At 45.9% G+C, this 18,092-nt stretch overlaps 1 protein-coding gene across 6 annotated transcripts in view; it reads left to right on the forward strand.

Moving 5' to 3' along the window:
• The window catches only part of CTIF (cap binding complex dependent translation initiation factor), a 148,383-nt gene that overhangs the window by 95,983 nt on the left and 34,308 nt on the right, over window positions 1-18,092 (forward strand). For 4 of the 6 annotated variants that reach the window (XM_082074232.1, XM_082074234.1, XM_082074237.1 and 1 more), the window contains 2 exons: window positions 9,626-10,067; window positions 11,736-12,065. In XM_082074232.1, coding sequence (XP_081930358.1) covers window positions 9,626-10,067; window positions 11,736-12,065 — 772 coding nt within the window. The remainder of the gene's footprint in view (window positions 1-9,625; window positions 10,068-11,735; window positions 12,066-18,092) is intronic. The other 2 variants (XM_082074233.1, XM_082074235.1) reach the window with 1 other exon arrangement.

Raw genomic sequence — 18,092 nt, forward strand, 5'->3', positions numbered from 1 at the left:
GATGAAGCAACACTGTGGTGTTTTGTTGTCTGTCAACCTCCAAGTGCTTTTTTGCAGATGGCTGCTCTCAGCATCTCCCCTTCCCTGCGAGGAAACTGAGGCAGAAAGGAGAAGATGCTGTGGTTGAACCTTTCCCCACTGCAGACCTTGCAGTGAACCCTTGGCCACCAGATCCTCATATTTGCGAACCCCGTCACCCATGACCCTGTCCCTCAAGGCTGCTCTTCTAGTGTCACAAAAAAGGACCGTCTACGTGATGCTGTTTCAGCCGTCCAGAATTGAGGGAAGGAAATCTAGCGGCAGGTTCCTCTGCGCTAGGAAACCGATCTGTTATTGAAATGGTTTTCTTTTTGGTGGAGCATTTCCGCCCCAGCTCCTCAGTCCTGGAAATGGGTTTATCCATCTACATCGTTGTTTTCCAGCAAGAGTTCATGGAGTTATTGTCAGCAGTGAAATAACTTGGTTTTTTTCTCCTGCTTTCAATCCTCAAATATAAATGTGCCGTTGCTGGTGATCACTTGATATGAGCACTGAGGGCTTTTTGCCACCAGGTTCCTCTCCAAAGTTATCCAGAAGCCAGACTAGGAGGTAAGGGCAAGAAGTCGATGCTTTTGATGGGTAAAACAAGGCTTTGTGACATCCCCTGTGTCACACGAGGCCTTTCTGTGAGACCTGGCCCATTCGAAGAAGCCCAGCAGCACTTCAGCGGTGTGGCCGTGCCGTTTCATTGGTGACTTCCACTTTTTGGCCACAGCAGGAGAGCGTTTACCACCCACTCCTTCTCTCTACAAGCCCAAGTTGGGGATATTGGCCCCAAAAACCTGGGAGGGAGCAACATGCTGAAGCTCTGCAGGGCTTCCTGGCATGGTTAGAGTGCAAAGAACTTGCCAGCACGAGTTGTTTGGGCTCTTGTTGCAGAAACAATATTTCTGTCTGACCCCTGTTAGCAACTGATGTTTGCAAAATAAAGAAGTCAAGGCACTGGAAATACTTTCCATTCCCTCTCTTGTCTCAGCCCAAAATATTAGTATTAAAAATATTGCATCTATTATACGCAGCTAATATCTCTGCTGGCATGTAAATCACCCAGGGATTTTTCATCTCCATATTAAAAAAAAAGAAGTTAACAACGCTCTATTTTTGGATATTTGTTAACTGTTTTGTTTCCGTTTATTCCTTCTAAAGCCACAGCAGTCTGTCTCCAAGGGACCATCTGTGGGAAAGAAAGTCCCTGGATTGATTCGGAAGGTGCCGGGGTCATTAACAGGCATGAAGGCGCTGAGTATCTGCTCTTTCTCTGATAATGTCTTTATTTAGCGTGACAGCCTCCGGGGCATGAGTGGACAACAGGCTTCTTTATTTCATTTAAACTAACATCGCTCTAGCCATTCCCAGCATTGTGCAGATGCTGCAGTTCATCCCAATTTCCAGTTTAAAGCTGGGGCTGCTGGTCCCCAAAGAACAAGAACCAGGAGCTACGTGGAGGTGCAGAAGGTGATGCGGCTCCGTGTCTGGGCAGCGTGTTCCTCTCCAAAACGGTGATGAGCCAAAACTCGACTGAGAGAAAGTAGATTTTTGGAGTGGATCAGACCCTGGGACAGCTCAGGTTGCATGGAAGAGGAGGAATGAGGTCAAGAGAAGACAGGAATGGGGTCAAGAGAGCACAAGTCTTCTTTTGACAGTGGGTCAAGCTTAGGTAAAGGTTTGGATTAGGATTGTCGCTTGGATTGCAAGAAGTCAATGTCCAGGTTGATCTACAAATGCTATCCCATAATTTTTCAATAAGTTTATTTAATGTACTTGATAAAGGCTCCTGACACACATAGATCCAAAGCATCTCTGCTCCATTGGGTTGATGTTTTACCAGATCCTCGCGTCGGAAGTCATTGTTTGTTGTGGATTTTGGGTCAAGCTCATGTGTCTGGACAGCTGTTAGGAGATCCTGTCAAATCTTGCCTTAGCGTCGACAGGAAAAACATTTGTTTCTTCATTAGAAAGCACTGGTATTAATAGGAGATGGAAAAAAAAAAAGCCTAGAATGTCTCCTCGCTCGCAGGTCAAAGAGTCACAGAGGTCTAAAGGAAGACAGCTGGACCAAAAGGCAGCAGGTGGGGGCTCAAACGTACTATTTAGGATGCGACTTGAGGGACGGGGCCGTGGAGGGACGGTGGTGGGCTCTGTCTGCGCATCTTGGCACGGGTTTAAAGTTTATATCTCTCAGAGGATTATCAGATCACAGGATGACTGGTCAGCCTCGGTGTATTTTTAAAGGAGGCAGCCTGGAGTCTGCAGCATGAGCTCTTTTATTGCGAAGTAATAAAAAGATAAATCAATATTCATTCAACTTGCATTCTTTCCACTAGTCCAGGATCCGCGTGTCGTTGCGCTCAATGGATTTTTGGGGAATAGCGTGTACGTGGCTGCGTCTTTCAGCTTTAAACTGTTTCGACTGGGTTCCTTGTCACTGTATTTTCCTATGGTTTTCATGTAATTTTTGCAATCGTGTTTGCAGTATGCGAAGAATCCAAAAACATAATTCCAAGCAATGTCGTTCCTGAAGAGAACCAGTTCCAAGCGATTGCTACATGAAATCGCTGCAGTGATTTCTACACCAGTCTGGGCAATCGGCCTTGAAGTCCAGGGGGTGTCTTCTTAGCTGGTTGCCTGCTCTGTGCAACAAGGACCTCCATCTGGACATCCCTAATGATTTGTGGGAGATCCAGCGAAGCATTCAAGTGTTGAGCTGGTTTGGAGCTATCTCACAGGCCATCTGTACTTGGGACGTCTTTCCCAAGCTGGTGTTGCAAAACAGCTACTTAAATTTCTCCTGAAGCTTCATTTCCATGAAGCTTAGAAGAAAATTGCTGACTCGGGCAGCCTGTGCGACCAGGCGTTGCAGAATGTGAGGGCTTCTGGTGGACTTTAGCAGTAGACAAGTTTGCTCTTCAATGCTTTGCTGAGTCTGCTCTGATGGACTTTGTGTCCTATCGTAGAATCATGGAATAGTTTGTGTCGAAGGGACCTTCAAGTGCATTCAGTGCCACTCCTGCCATGAGCAGGGACATCTTCACCAGCTCAGGTTGCTCAGAGCCCTGTCCAGCCTGGCCTGGGATGTCTCCAGGGATGGTTCAGCCACCACCTCTCTGGCCAACTTGGGCAAGACTCTCGCCACCCTTGGCATAAAAATTAATCCTACTCTTTTGGTTTGTACTGAGTCTAGTTATGTTGTAAAGGCCACACAAAATCACCTCTAGCAAACAAAGACAGACATGATGTCCAGGCCCAAGGGAGGGTTGTCTTCAGCAGCTGTACCCCAGGATCAAGGATATGACAAGAGAGGTTGTTCCCGGCCTATTGGAAGGTTTCGTAACACTTTTCCCAGCAGCAAGATGCTGTGAACTCATCAAAAACATCTCTACCCTCATAGTGTTGCTTTTGTTGGCTGCGCTTGTCTTCTAGAGTTCACGGTATGCTTTGAAGGATGCGGATGTGTAAGACCTAAAGCATACGTTACATCTCAGCTGTTCAAAGGTGATTTTAGATCCTGATTCACCACCGTTTTGACAGGTGGATGTTCTACACTTCCAAAATGTCATGTCCATCCAGACACACAGGCTGAGTCTAGTGATCGGGACAGACTTTAGTCCTGGTGACAGAAAAGCATAAAAGAAGTGTGAGTAATTTCATTTTTGTTTTCAGGAGTGAACATGACATTTTGTTCCCGTCTCATCTGAGAAAAATGCAAACAAAAATGAAACTGGAGCCAAACGAAACCAGTTTGAGAGAGAAAGCCAAAGGGAAAACACACAGAAGTCCTGTGTTCTTCATCCTTGGAGCTGGTGGTTGTTGCTTTCTGGGGGGTTTTGAGGTTTTCGATTAAATTGTGTGGAACCGTCAAGCTTATTTGAGTATTTCCCACTCTTAGTCATAGCAAGGATAGAAAAAGCTGTGGCTGGGCGGTCGTGCTCCCTACAAAACTGAGTTATCATTATACATGCACGTAAGACATGAGAGTGTCTTTGATGGACATGGGCTTGGTGAAGAGCACTTTGAGGGGAAGTCAAGCCTCTACAATTGAAATTCAGACCTTCCCTTCTATATACTAATAGCAATATTCCCATTGACCTCCCAGGGCAGAATTAGACCTCTAGGACCAGTTTTAGATGCTATACAGTGCCACCAGCTCCTAACCGGGATCCTTCAGGCCCTCCAGTTTGGACCACCATGTCCCTTAGGTGCCCAAAGCCAATGACGATGGGTGATTTTGACTTTGAGCAGTAGGTCGTTGAGCAACCTGGTGTAGCAGAAGGTGTCCCTGCCCATGACAGGGTGGTTGGAACCAGATGATCTTCAAGGTCCCTTCCAACCCAAACCATTTGATGCCCCAACCCCTCCAGCAACATCAGATTGGGATTGCCTGGCGTGTTATTTATGGAGTTGTATCACACAAGGGGAAGCAGCTGGTCTGGCTGGAATATTCTTAATTCAGAAAGGCTGTGCCTGGAGAAATCTGTTTGTTTAGAGGACTTGACTTCTTCTTGCCCTTTCCCTCTTCATGCTGAGTATCCTGGGCAGCTTGCTAGCACAGCCGTGAAGAACCCAGTCGCTATCGATCTCTGTGAATTTAACTCTTTCAGTAGTGACTCTGAAGAGTTTTATTTAATTTCTCTCCCTCCCGATGGAAAATTACTATGGGGTTTTCAAAAAGAAGGTGGGGAGGGGTGGCCCACAGATCCAGTCCCACCAGGCCTCTGTTGGCAGGTGCAGTTGTGTTGTCCCTTAGGGATGCTCTGGTCCTCCAGCTTTGAGGGGCGTCATGGGGAAGTGAGATCTGGGATTTTCATGGGGTAGAAGGTCCCACAGAATCCACTCCTGCAACAGATCCTAATCTATCCCTTGTAACGGTAATTGCTAATTAATTGCAGTCATATTAATATCAAAGTCAATGGTTAGATACTCGTGAGATTTAGCATCATATTCCTGGGCCTGATCTTGGCAAAGAGATGAGATCCTGCCTTGGCAGAAGAAACTTTCTGTCTGCAACATGCAGTGAGGGATGTTTTTGTTCAAGCACCAGAAGGATGAAGGAGATGTGGAAGGTTTGACCTTGGCCATGGCACTGCTCTTCGTTCTCAACATCTTGCCCAAGTGGCTGCGAGTCCATATTAGCTGCTCATTGCTGAGTCGCCCTGACCATGTCCACCAGGTGTGACAAGTGTGATGGGATGAGATCTCCATCCACTTGGCCACATTGGCTGCTCTGCACCACAGGGTAGATATTTCCGAGTGCTCTTAGAGATGTAGCTCCTCAGCTCTCCGTATTTACAGGAATTGCCTGACCCAGTCTCCATGCAACCACCAGCAGAATGCCACCCGTGTTCTCCTCCGGCTCTCCACATGCCCGGCAAACGGGGGCTCTCTGAGGACTTGTCTCACTCTGAGGGGCGATACGAACAGGGCTGATGGGACGGAGCAACTGTGTTTTAGACCACAGCTGTCCACGTGTCTGGAGTTATTTTCCCCAGCCTTGTGCCTTCCAGCCCTTTTCCTTGGGAGTGAGCGATGGAGTGAAAACCTGCAGGAATCCCGTATTTCTGAGCACGTAGGCTGGTGATCACCAAGACAGCTGAAGCTTTAGATTTGTTTGCGTAGGCTCCTCTAGCAGAGCAGACATTTGTCGGATCTAAATTCTGTTGAAAGGTATCTCATTCAGTTAATTAAATTTAAAAAAAAAAATGGTGGAGAAACCATAGCACAAGCAATACCGTCCTATTTCCAGCTTGGTGACCCTGGCTGTCTCCCCTTGGATTTGAGTTCTGCAGTTTCTTTGTCTCTTTTAAGTTGCCACACTGACTGATGGCCAAACCCTGGTCCCCCTGAACTTAGGGGGAGTTTTGAGCTGAAGCAGAATTTGGCCTTTGAAGTAAAAGTAGTTATTTAATGTTAAATAGAGGCAAGCGGTAAGAAACTGGTGTGTCCTCCAGATACTTGTAGCTGAAGCAGCATTGTCCAAAAGACATTGTGTCCTCCCAGAGAGAGACAGAAGAAGGATTTCCCAGTAGCAGCGGCATTTTTGGGGGGTGAATTCTTCCTTTTCTCAGGGATGTTGCCATGTGACTCCTCCCTTCGGAATCACAAGCCTAAAGCACTGGAAGTGGGAAGAGCCTTTGGGTTCCTCCATGGTCTGGTTCCCTCAGCTTAAGGTCACCACAAGCCACCATCTCGGTTCTCCTGCCCTTGAGCAAGCACAGGGTGGTTTCCGTGATCTCAACCTGCCTGTGATGGGGTGTCCTGGTCCCCATCTTGCCCTTCCTGGGACTCTCCATGTCCCCAACACCTCGATCACACCAGAGAGCAAGGATGGCTCATCCCAACCTCTCAAGCTTTGCAGTCAAAAAAGTTTTAAGATCTGGGCCTTGTTTTCCCTACTTCGGCTCTATTTTGCTGCGGAGTCCTATTTCTTCTTGGCTTTTCTTCTTCACCAGGGTGTTGAGAAGATAAAAGCACACAACGAGTCGTTGCCTGAATGCTGGATGATCCCCTAGACCCCTGCCTGCTGCCAAGTCACGGACCTTGCTTCTTGTTTGCCGTTCTCCTTCCTTTGCCTTTTATTTCTTCCAATTTAATTTTTTTTTCCCCTAACTTGTTTAACTCTGGTGTTTTCCGTCCTGTGGTTAGTGACTGTAGATCTTCAGTCTGTGTTTGCTCTGCCCCTTGCCATTGGGATCTTGCTTTATAGTTTGTCCCGTAGGGAGACAGAGCTGCTCGTCCTCTCCCTGTCCTATTGCAAAAGCCCCAAACCGAACAATCTCCCACATTCCACATTGGCTTAAATGGTTTTTTTTAAATCTTAAACCTTTTTTTTTTTTTTCCTTTCACAGCCCTTAAACAGAAAAGCTTTGGTTTATAACATCATTATGTCTTTAGGAAAATAATGTCTCTGCCTGCATTTCTTGCGGGAATTTACAGCAGTGGCTGATTCCCAGCTCATTTCCACACGTTTTCCTTTACCTCTGCTTGAATTAAAGCTGTGTCTGTGTCCAAATTTTGTCATTTCTGTGCAATATTTGCAACTTAAATACAGTAGCAGCCTGTCTGGCTTATAACTCAAGACTGAAAGTGCACCCAAACAGTTAAATTCAGATATTTGAGAGAAGAGCAAAACCACATAAAGCAAACGCTGAATTATGTCAGCAAAGCCTCTTGCACACTTCAACATGTGAGGACTTAGTACTAGATAAGGGTTTTAACTAACTTTTATTTTGACATTCCCCTTTTAATAAGCATTGCTCTTTACAAAGCTATTTATGAGAGGAAACAAAGAAACGCCAGGAAAACTTGATGCGGAGAATCTGTACTCATAAAATGCTTGTAAGCTCCAGAAAACAGGAAAGCTTCCCCCATCCCCTCCTATTTTTCTTTATTTTTTTAATTCCCTGCCATTCAGCTTGCAAAAAAAAATACATGTTGAATGTCTCAGAAAACCGGATCTGGTGGTCTGAGACTAAACACAAATTCCTTCCACTTCCCACCACGAACAAGCCTCTTCGTCCCGTGTTCGCCAAACACGAGCCTTCACTCTTTATGGTTGAGAGCCAGTTGGCCTCGGAAAATAGGTTTTTGACTCCTGGGGATGCCAAGGAATACAGATTTGGTGGGCAGATGGCTTTGGCAGGCAGGGCTGGAGACTGTTTAGCCGCTGACCATTGAAATGTATTTGTGAATGGCCACTTCCTTCGTCCAAATGTATTTAGCCGAGCCATGTGGATGATGAAAATAAAATTAATCGCTATGCGGCGAGTTTAAAATAAACGCTGCTATTTATCGGGACGGAAGGAAGGGTTTGGGGTAAGGGATGAGGCTGAGCAGGGGGATTATAATGAATGTGGACGAGTGTGGTCACCGGTCTCCCAGTTTCAGGGGATGATGCTGGGGAGATGTCCCTTGTGAACCTCCAGCATTGCTCCAGCAGCCGTGGAAGGAGCCAGGTGTTAAAGCATCCCACGTGCTCTCAGAGCCTGTATCGAGTGTTAAACTGGCAGTGATCAGGCAAAGAGCTGCTGTCATGCTCAGGACTAACCCTGCAGAGTCCCGGGCCAAGGCTGAGACCATCTCCATTTTAACTGCATCCTTGATGATCATAGGATCATAGAATCACAGGGTGGTTTGGGTTGAAGGGACGTTCCCAGCTCCCCCAGTGCCCCCCCTGCCATGAGCAGGGACATCTGCACCAGCTCAGGTTGCTCAGAGCCCCGTCCAGCCTGGCCTGGGATGTCTCCAGGGATGGTTCAGCCACCACCTCTCTGCCCAACCTGGGCCAGGCTCTCACCACCCTCAGGGACAACAATTCCTTCCTCATGTCCAGCCTGAATCTCCCTCCTTTAGTTTAAAACCATCACCCCTTGTCCTGTCACAACAGGCCCTGCTCAAAAGTCTGTCCCCATCTTTCTCACAGGCCCCTTTTAAGTCCAGAAAGGTGCAATAAGGTCTCCCTGGAGCTTCTCTTCTCCAGGCTGAACACCCCAACTATGATGCCTCAGCCTTCCCCTCTGGGGACAGCCACACTGCAGCCCAGCTGGAAATCTGAAATGTCCAAGGCTACCAAAGTGTTTATTCCATTCAACCGGTGTTGTTTTGGGGACTTGCCATCTTGACTACCGGTTACAGCCAGCATGCAGGGGCCTGCTCGCCCCGTCTGAGCTGCTGTAGTGTCTTGAGCAAACCATTTGTGGGCAGCTCCTCCTCTTTGTGCCTGTTGAATTTCTGTGTTACCTGCCTGGAGCTGCATTTATCCAGCTTCCTATCTGAAGATAACGGTCCTGGCTCCGTGTGCCACCGGATCACAGCATGGTGCTCAGCTTCTTCATAGAATCATAGAATCATTTTGGTTGGAAGAGACCCTTAAGATCATTGAGTCCAACCATAACCTAAATGTAGCACTAGCCCATGTCCCTAAGAACCTCATCTATATGTCTTTTAAAGCCCTTCAGGGATGGTGACTCCACCACTTCATCTATGTACGTGTCCTCTCCATGAGGGACATGTAGGAAGAAAGGCCAAACAAAACCATTTTGTGTGGGCATCTCTTTTACTCAGTAATTTGCTTTTTAGCTTTGCGGTTTTTTTCCACTTACAAATTCCTGATATGCGTAAAATGTTGCACAGCAAACCAACACAGCAGCACAGGTGGCAAACAAGAGGAGCAAGCGGTGCTGCAGGCCAAGTGTATCAGGACCTCCTTAGTTCTTCAGAAAAAAATATCTCCTGATACTTCTTTCCTGCCTGACTTCTTGCTGCTGAGCTGGGACTAACCAAATCTTCCCTGGTTTAGTGTGAAAGCAACACAGAAAACACAAGCAATCTGAGAGAGGTTTTCTGGGGAACCAGATGGTGTCTAACTGTTCATGGAAAATTTCAGCTGAAATATGAAATAGTGAAAGATATTTAGAGGCATGAGTTGGTACCAGGTTGTGTTAGATCCCAAGAAATTGTCCTCTCTTTTGTGACAGGGACACCCACAGAGCTCAGCCACCAAGGGCCGAGCTGTTTGGTGGGATAGAAGATGTGTTGACCAAGCAGGACCATGAAGGAAAGGGTGTACTAACGCCTTCCTTTGTCTTTCCAGGAGACAGCAGCGACTTCCCAGTGGGAACAAGCCTCAGCAACATGCAGATCATCAACAAGGTGGCACCAAACACAACAGGGACCACCAGAAACTCTACCAAGGAGGCCAGGCCCCTCACTCCTCGGGCAGGACGGGCCACCACGGCTACAGCCAGAACCGGAGATGGCACCACAACCAGAAGCACTCGCCCAATGACAAAGAAACGCACAGAAATGCCAAAGAGACTGAGAATTTGAAAATCGAGGACACCTCCGTCTGCACGGTGCACATTCCGGTGGAGACGCACCGAGGCCCGGAGGCCGTGGAGAAGCCGTCTCAGCAGTTCGTCCAGGAGTCGGAGACCAAGCGGAAAGACAGTGTTCACGAGCGCATTGGGGAAAGACCCAAAATCAATTTGCTTCAGTCTTCCAAAGACAGGCTGCGGAGGAGGCTAAAAGAAAAGGTATTAATTCTTAGGGAAACGTTGAGTTTCCCATTTTCCAAGAGTCTGGCTGTTGGCCATTCTCCATATAAAGGGTGGGGTGGGGTCAAGGGACATTTCCATGAATGCACGCAACTTATCTTAATCCCCCATTGTCAACACTTCTCTTGAAGTCTCTTCATGCTTCTTCAGGAAGCCTTTTATTGACATGATGCTAAGGCTCTTAGCTTGAACTCTTGGTTGAGGTTGCTACCAGCTTGAGTTCTCCAGGAAGGACCAGGTGCTCCTTCCCTGACTGCCTCTTGTTCTGCAGAGCTCACCCGCTTTGCAAAGAGGTCTGAAAAAGGCGACTTGTCTCTCTGCAATCACAGAGCTAAATCCCAAGCTTCAGCTTTTGAGTGCTGAATAGCTGAAGTCAGCTACTTAAAAGTTGATATCGATTAATCTTGGCGATGAATTGTAACGCCCTTATCTTTCCCCCTTCCTTCCAATGACCCAACAATAACAAAACTATTGCACGCAAGTGCCGGAGGAGAAATCCTTTTTGGAAACAATATTCAGCCTCAGTTTTTTGAGGAATTCGGAGATGATATCTCCATTTTGCCCTCCGTGAAACTCAGATTCTTTCTTTTGTCAGACTGGAAAATGCATCCAAGTGGGTATCTCCAATGAGATTTCCAAAATGTGTAGTAAAAATAACCTGAACGTATACAATTCCATGGGAGTGCGTGTTGGAAATGTATACCTTTGGCTGCATGTGCATTTACTATTTATGTATGGGGCATGAGGGGGAGGAAGAGATTTTGCTGGTTATTTTTATGGTATTTATAACAATGGGAGTACAGCAGAGACTTTCAGAGTATTAATTTTAATGCTCTCCGTGTAACTTTAAAGTCTTATAAGAGACACATCACATAAGCACCCACCCTTAGATGGGTGTAGTCAACACAACTGGGTCTCCAGGTGGGAGTTTTGGACACCTCCAACTACCAATTGGGATTGTCCAAAAAATTGCTGCAGGTTTGTCTTGTGTAGCACATTTTGAGACAGAACTAGAGAAGAAGGGAGCAGAGTATCACAAGCAGGATGCACATCTTATGCAGGCAGAAAAGGATAAATGTGTAATTAAATGTCAAAAAGAAGCAATAAATTCTGTGGCAGTGACGTGAAGAAAGAAGTGTAGCGGTCAAGAGATAGAAGAACTAAGATTTTGTCTAACACTGGGATCATGTGACATCTTCGATCTCAATTCAGATCATTAAATATAAATTTAAAAGTAGATTTTTTTGTCGAATTGTTATCTGAGCATTTTGCAAACATCAGTGGGCTTTCAAAATAGAGGCAAAATAAAAAATGCATTATCACTGTGTCACAGACACCCCCAGAAACTAAGATTGCCAAGATGTAGAAGGGATGGTCAGGGATGGTCAGACCTTGCTCAGGGCCTTGGAGAACATAATCTCCTGGAGCCAAGGGGGAGGACTTTGGGATTGCGTGCTGAAGGAAATGGGGAAAAAGAACATTTCTGGGGCAGAACTTGTGGTTTTCAATGCTGACATGACACCATGGTGCCTCTAAAAGATGCTTTGTTTTTTCTATGTCTGTTTATATGTATCCCAAACCCCTTTCCCCCTCTGCTGTTTGTGGAAGGACAAGGGCTGATATATCTGTTTTTTCCTTGTGTAACAGACGCCTTGTCTTTCCCTTTTCACGGACCAGGACGAAGTCACGGTGGAAACCACCAATCCCGAAAAGAACAAAATGGACAAATTAATTGAAATCCTCAACAGCATGAGGAACAACAGCAGCGACGTTGACTCCAAGCTCACCACCTTCATGGAGGAAGCCCAGAACTCCACCAACTCTGAGGAGATGCTGGGGGAGATAGTCAAGACCATCTACCAGAAAGCGGTGACAGACCGCAGCTTTGCATCCACGGCAGCCAAGCTCTGTGACAAAATGGCCCTTTTCATGGTGGAAGGAACCAAATTCCGGAGCCTGCTTCTCAACATGTTGCAGGTAACGAGATAAAATTAGTCGGTTAGATGCCTGCAGCTTCACTACTCGTGGTCTTACCATGCGTTTGGCCAGGAGCTCGAGCTGTTGAGAGGAGGACAGAAGCGTACTTGTGATTTTGTCCTTGATCATTACTGTAGGTAACGTGACACTGAGGTCATTGTCAAGTTGCTCTTCATTCCCATATTATGAGCTTTATGTGGAATTATAGAATCAAAGAGTCATTTTGGTTGGAAGAGAACCTAAAGGTCATGAAGTCCAACCATTAACCCAACACTGGCACTAACCCACGTCCCTGAGAACCTCATCTATGCACCTTTTAAACCCTTTGAGGGATGGTGGCTCCACTGCTTCCCAGAGCAGCCTGTTCCACTGCTTCACAACCCATTCCGTGAAGAATTTTTTCCTAGTTATGGTATTTTTTCCTAATTATTGTATCTCACAGGAGGGCCCGTCTGTGAAATGATTAGTTTGCTTGCGGCCGCATCCCCATGGCGTAAAGAGAAGTGAATTTGGAGGGTCTTACAGTGGAGGGTCATACAGTGGAGGGTCTCTGCCACTCTTTTTGTTCTGAAGACCATCTCAGCACCAGAGATACCAAGTCATGGTCCTTGAGTAGGCTGTTGGTTGCCTCACCTGGCCGATGGGATCATTCCTGGTTTGGTTCATTTGTGTGTTTGCTGATTCTTTTAGTTGACTTGTTTGTTGGTATATGCAGTGATGCTTGATTGTCATGCTCCAAAACCATCAGTGACAGCAAAATGCGCGGTGCACGTGTCATCGGTGGCGCGTACAAAGCTCACGATTCACTTCTCTGTTCTCCACACGCGTTCGGTTCCCAACATCACTCCAGTTTTTAACACATCTTGTCCTTTTTGCTCTTGTTGAAGATCATCCCTTGGATGCTGAGCTTGGCTGCCTGTACGTTGTGCGGGCTGAGTTGGCTTTTGAGCAACTCGGGAAGCAGGGAAATAACGAGCAAATTAAAATAATGAAAATATATATTTAGTGTAATCTAAGGTAATCCTGCAAAGTCACTGCTCTGGTTTTGCTTCTGTCCTCTCTCCAGGCATGTATCAAACCCAACATCTCTCCCTGGAAAGCCCTTGAGTGCAACACACGTCTGCCTGTTGCGTGTACCAGGTGGTGAGAGCACCATAGGGGAAAGGGACCTGGGGGTCCTGAGGACAGCAGGGTGACCATGAGCCAGCACTGGGCCCTTGTGGCCAGGAAGCCAATGGGACCTGGGGTGGGTTAGAAGGGGGTGGTCAGTAGGTCCGAGAGGTTCTCCTGCCCCTCTGCTCTGCCCTGGGGAGACCACACCTGGAATCTTGTGTCCAGCTGTGGCCCCTCAGTTCCAGCAGGACAGGGAACTGCTGGAGAGAGTCCAGCGCAGCCACCAAGATGCTGCAGGGAGTGGAGCATCTCCCGTGTGAGGAAAGGCTGAGGGAGCTGGGGCTCTGGAGCTGGACAAGAGGAGACTGAGGGGGGACTCATTCATGTTTACAGATCTATAAAGGGTGAGTGTCAGGAGGATGAAGCCAGGCTCTTCTCGGTGACGACCAGTGACAGGACAAGGGGTAATGGGTAAAAACTGGAACACAGGAGGTTCCACTTAAATATGAGAAGAAACTTGTTTGGGGTGAGGGTGGCAGAGCCTGGCCCAGGCTGCCCAGGGGGGTTGTGGAGTCTCCTTCTGTGCAGACATTCCAACCCGCCTGGACACCTTCCTGTGTAACCTCATCTGGGTGTTCCTGCTCCATGGGGGGATTGCACTGGATGAGCTTTCCAGGGCCCTTCCAACCCCTGACATTCTGGGAGTCTGTGATTTTTTCCTGATTGGTTGATTTATTTATTTCCAAAGCTGTTCTAAAGCAGGAGGGTGTAAATCATGGTCAACTTCAGTCCCAGACTTAGCAGCAAAGGGCCGGATGAGGCTTTACCCCATCCAAGCATCCCACTCCTCCCATGCCAGGTCACTCTTGTGTCTTCCCTCATTGGGCTGAGCAATGCTAAGAAATTAAAAATAAAGTCTAGGAACAATAGGAGCAAAAAGAATTGCAGATGATGACCGTCCGTCTGGATTAGGAAGGACTCTTCCAACTTGTCTTGCCCCAGCATTTCCACCCCTACCGACAGACCCAGTAAATTGATTTATACTAAAATGTCAGCAGTAATAACTGGCTTCATGTTCAGCTCTTCACAGCATGAATGTAGGATAAATTTTAATAATATATCTCAGATCTCCAGAGAGTCAGAAAGTGCTTCTCAGGAGCATGTAGCACGAGGTGCGTTGTGAAAAACAGGGAAGACACGCAACATAAAGGGTGAGTGGGGTGCGCGGGTGACTGATTTAACCTGTGAGAGCATCGAAAGATATGGAAAAAGGGATTTACTCAGCCTCAAATGTGGCTCGACGGGGAGAAAGGTGACAGATCGCTACAGGTCAAAAGCCAAGTGCTATGTGAAATTAAATAATTTAACATTTCCTTTCTGATAGTAGAGGATTTTATCTTTCTCCAAGCACGGTTTCGTTTTCCAGGCACAGTAATTGAACGCAGGCACACAGATTTGTAAAATACTTAAATCAGCCCAAGACTGAGATTTTTTTGTGATGTTTTTAGGCTCGATAGCCTTGGCTGGGGACAGATCCAGGTCAGAAGCACAAAGACTCGTTGCAGCTGCCTTGATGTGAAATAAGGGGCTTGATGGTATCGATATATTGTCAATATTGATATGATATATTGGATAATATATGGATATGGAATAATACAGGTATCCTATTAATGTAATGATAACATATTGATAGATTATCAATATTGATATGATATATTGGATAATATATGGATAGTGTGGTATAATACGGATATCCTGTTAATATAGTTGTAACATATTGATGTATTATCACTATCAATATGATATATTGATGATATATTGGATGATAAATGGATATTATTGAATAATACTGCTATCATATTAATATAATGGTAACATATTGATATATTATCAATATCGATATGATCTATTGGAAAATACATGGATATTATGGAATAATACAGATATCATATTAATATAATGATAACATATTGATATATTATAATTTTCAATTTAATGTATTGGATAATAAATTGATATTATGGAATAATACTGCTGTCATATTAGTATCATGATAACATTGATATATTATCAATATCAATGTAATATATTGGATAATATATGGATATTACGGAATAATACCACTATCATATTAATATCATATCAAATTGATATATTAATATATCTATATAGTTGATGATACAATGTTAATACAGCAATATCAATATGATGTATTGGTATATATACCAATATCAGTATAATATATCTATACATAGTTGGTGGTATAACAGTACCCAGTACTGGCCCCTCCACAATCAGATGTGTTCCATCAACCATCTGCAGATAATTTACCTTTAATTAAACAAAACATTTTGAAAAATATTTTAAATTAATTTAAATTAAGTTAAAAAATAAAAACAATTTTTAAAAACCCCTTTAATAAAACGCTTACTCCGGAGCTGGATTTATGTCTCTCTAGCACCTTTCAGACTAATCCGATCCCCGGACGTAAGGAGCTCGACTCGCCGGGCACTGGCGAGCTGGGGAATTACTCTGCCGGGGTGTGATAAATCGGGATCAACGTGATCCCCCCCGAAACTGCTGGCGCCTGGGGCCGCATTGCTCCCCCCCATCTGCTCCCGGCAGATGCTTCTGTTTTGTAGGGGCTTGTTTGTCCCTTTCTCTTGGGACTGTGGTGGTAACAGCTCAGCCCCACCAGAGGATCTCATAAATTAATATTTTTTTATTATTATAATTATTATTGAGTCGCCCTCCCAGCATCCCGGTCCCTATAACCAGCATCCCTGTGCCCCACTGGGGCTTAAAACAAGCAGAAAGGTGGATTCTTTTTCCAACAAAACAGGCAATAAACCTAATAAATTGCTATTTTAACCTGGCCCTTCCTACATTTTCAGCTGTTGACAAGGTGCTCAGGCGCTGCGTATGTTCACGGCTTATCTCAGGGGACTTGTTTTGATCCTAAAAACAGATGCCGGCGCTGCAGGAATGCTGTCCCGTCATCTCCCTCCTCTAAAGAGCATCCCCCCGACTGCCGCCGCACCACTTTGGGGCTCTAAGGGGGATCCATCGGGAAAACTCTGGTTTGAATTTATCCCTCACTCTGTGTTTTGATCCCAAATCTTGGCTGAGTCTTGAATTTGGGCACGGCAAACCTTCGGGGTGCAGGAAGGGGAGATGCTGCCGTTTGGGGGCTCAGTACTGGTGGGGTGGAAATTTGCTTTGATTTTTCACTCATTGAATTCGATATGAGTGACTTTGGGCTGTGTGAGCCCTTAGTGGACACATATGGTTTCTTCACCCCTCTAGAAATACCTTATTAATTAATAAATTGGAAGCAAGTCTCCTCTGAGAGGTTTTTGCTTCTCATAGTTTCACTCCCTGGCATGTCCAGGCTGTGGTGCTCTATTTTATTACTTTTTTTCGGTGAGAGGGTGTTAAGCAATGTGCCCCAAACCCTTCCCATGTAACATAAGTTGGCGTATTCCTCCGTTGAAATGACCGTGCTCTTTATAGCTGGGCTGTGTCTGCATCTGAGCTATGCAGCGCCAAGGGTATTATTAGCGTGGACATCACCGGGGCTGTAACCGTACCCTGCTCCCCTTGGCAACCGCGGCCAACAACACATCAAACAGAAGGTTGATACCTTCTTTTAATAAAAAACAACTAGAAAAGATACTCGCGGTGAAATGCGGAGCTGGGCACGGGGCGGCGGAGCCGGCTCCAGGGCACACGCCGGCGTGCAGCGTAGCCTGTGGCACACCCTGAGGCGGATCTGCGGTATACCCTATGGTATATCCTGTGGTATACCCTGTCATATACCTCATCACATACCCTGTGGTATATCCTGTGGCATACCCTATGGTATAACCTATCATACAGCCCATGGCACACCCTAATGCATATCCTATGCTATACCCTATGGCATACCTTATGGCACACCCTATGGAATACCCTATGGCATATCCTATGGCACAGCCTAACGCATACCCTGTGGTATACCCTGTCATATACCCAATGGCACATCCTGATGCGTTTCCTATAGTATATCCTGTGGTATACCCTGTGGCACATCCTGTGGCATACCCTATGGTATACCCCATGGTATACCCTATCATATACCCTATGGCACACCCTAATGCGTATCCTGTGGTATACCCTAGGTATACCTGTGGCACACCCTAAAGCATGTCCTACAGTATATCCTATGGTATACCCTATCATATACCCTATGGCATATCCTGTGACGTACCCTAAGGTATATCCTATCATATACACTATGGCACATCCTAATGTGTATCCTATGGAATACCCTACAGTATACCCTATGAGATACTCTATGGCACACCCTGATGCATATACTATGGTATACCATGTTGCATACCCTATTACATACTTTAATGTTTTCCTTATTGCATCACCTATTACATACCTTATCGCATGCTGTAATGTATAGTCTAATGCATACCCTATGGTATACCCTATTGCATACCCTATTATTACTCTAACACATATCCCATTATTACCCTATGCCTTAATGTATACCCTGTTGCATTCCCTAGTGCATTCTCTATTGTATACCCTGTTGCATTCTCTATTGCATATCCTATAGCACAGCCTCATGCATATCCCAATGCGTACCCTATCACATACCCATGCAACGTTTCTTCTGCATCTCAGTTTAATCTCTCAGTTCCGCAGAAACGGCCCTTCCTTGGCTTGGTGCTTCGGTTCACTCCAGTTGTAGAAATTGGGGTCGAATCCGTTGGTTTCTGGCACAGGTTGCACTCACCTGGGTTTGAGATAGTCCATATGGCCACTTCTGGAGGGGCTCAACCAGGAAGGTGGCCAAAAATCTGTTGTCAACCCAGGCAGAGGATGGAAGAGGAAAATTTAGGTTGGATCCTTTCTTGGTTT

Source organism: Streptopelia decaocto (assembly GCF_964273445.1).
Source record: "Streptopelia decaocto genome assembly, chromosome: Z".
NCBI classification, from domain to species: Eukaryota; Metazoa; Chordata; class Aves; order Columbiformes; family Columbidae; genus Streptopelia; species Streptopelia decaocto.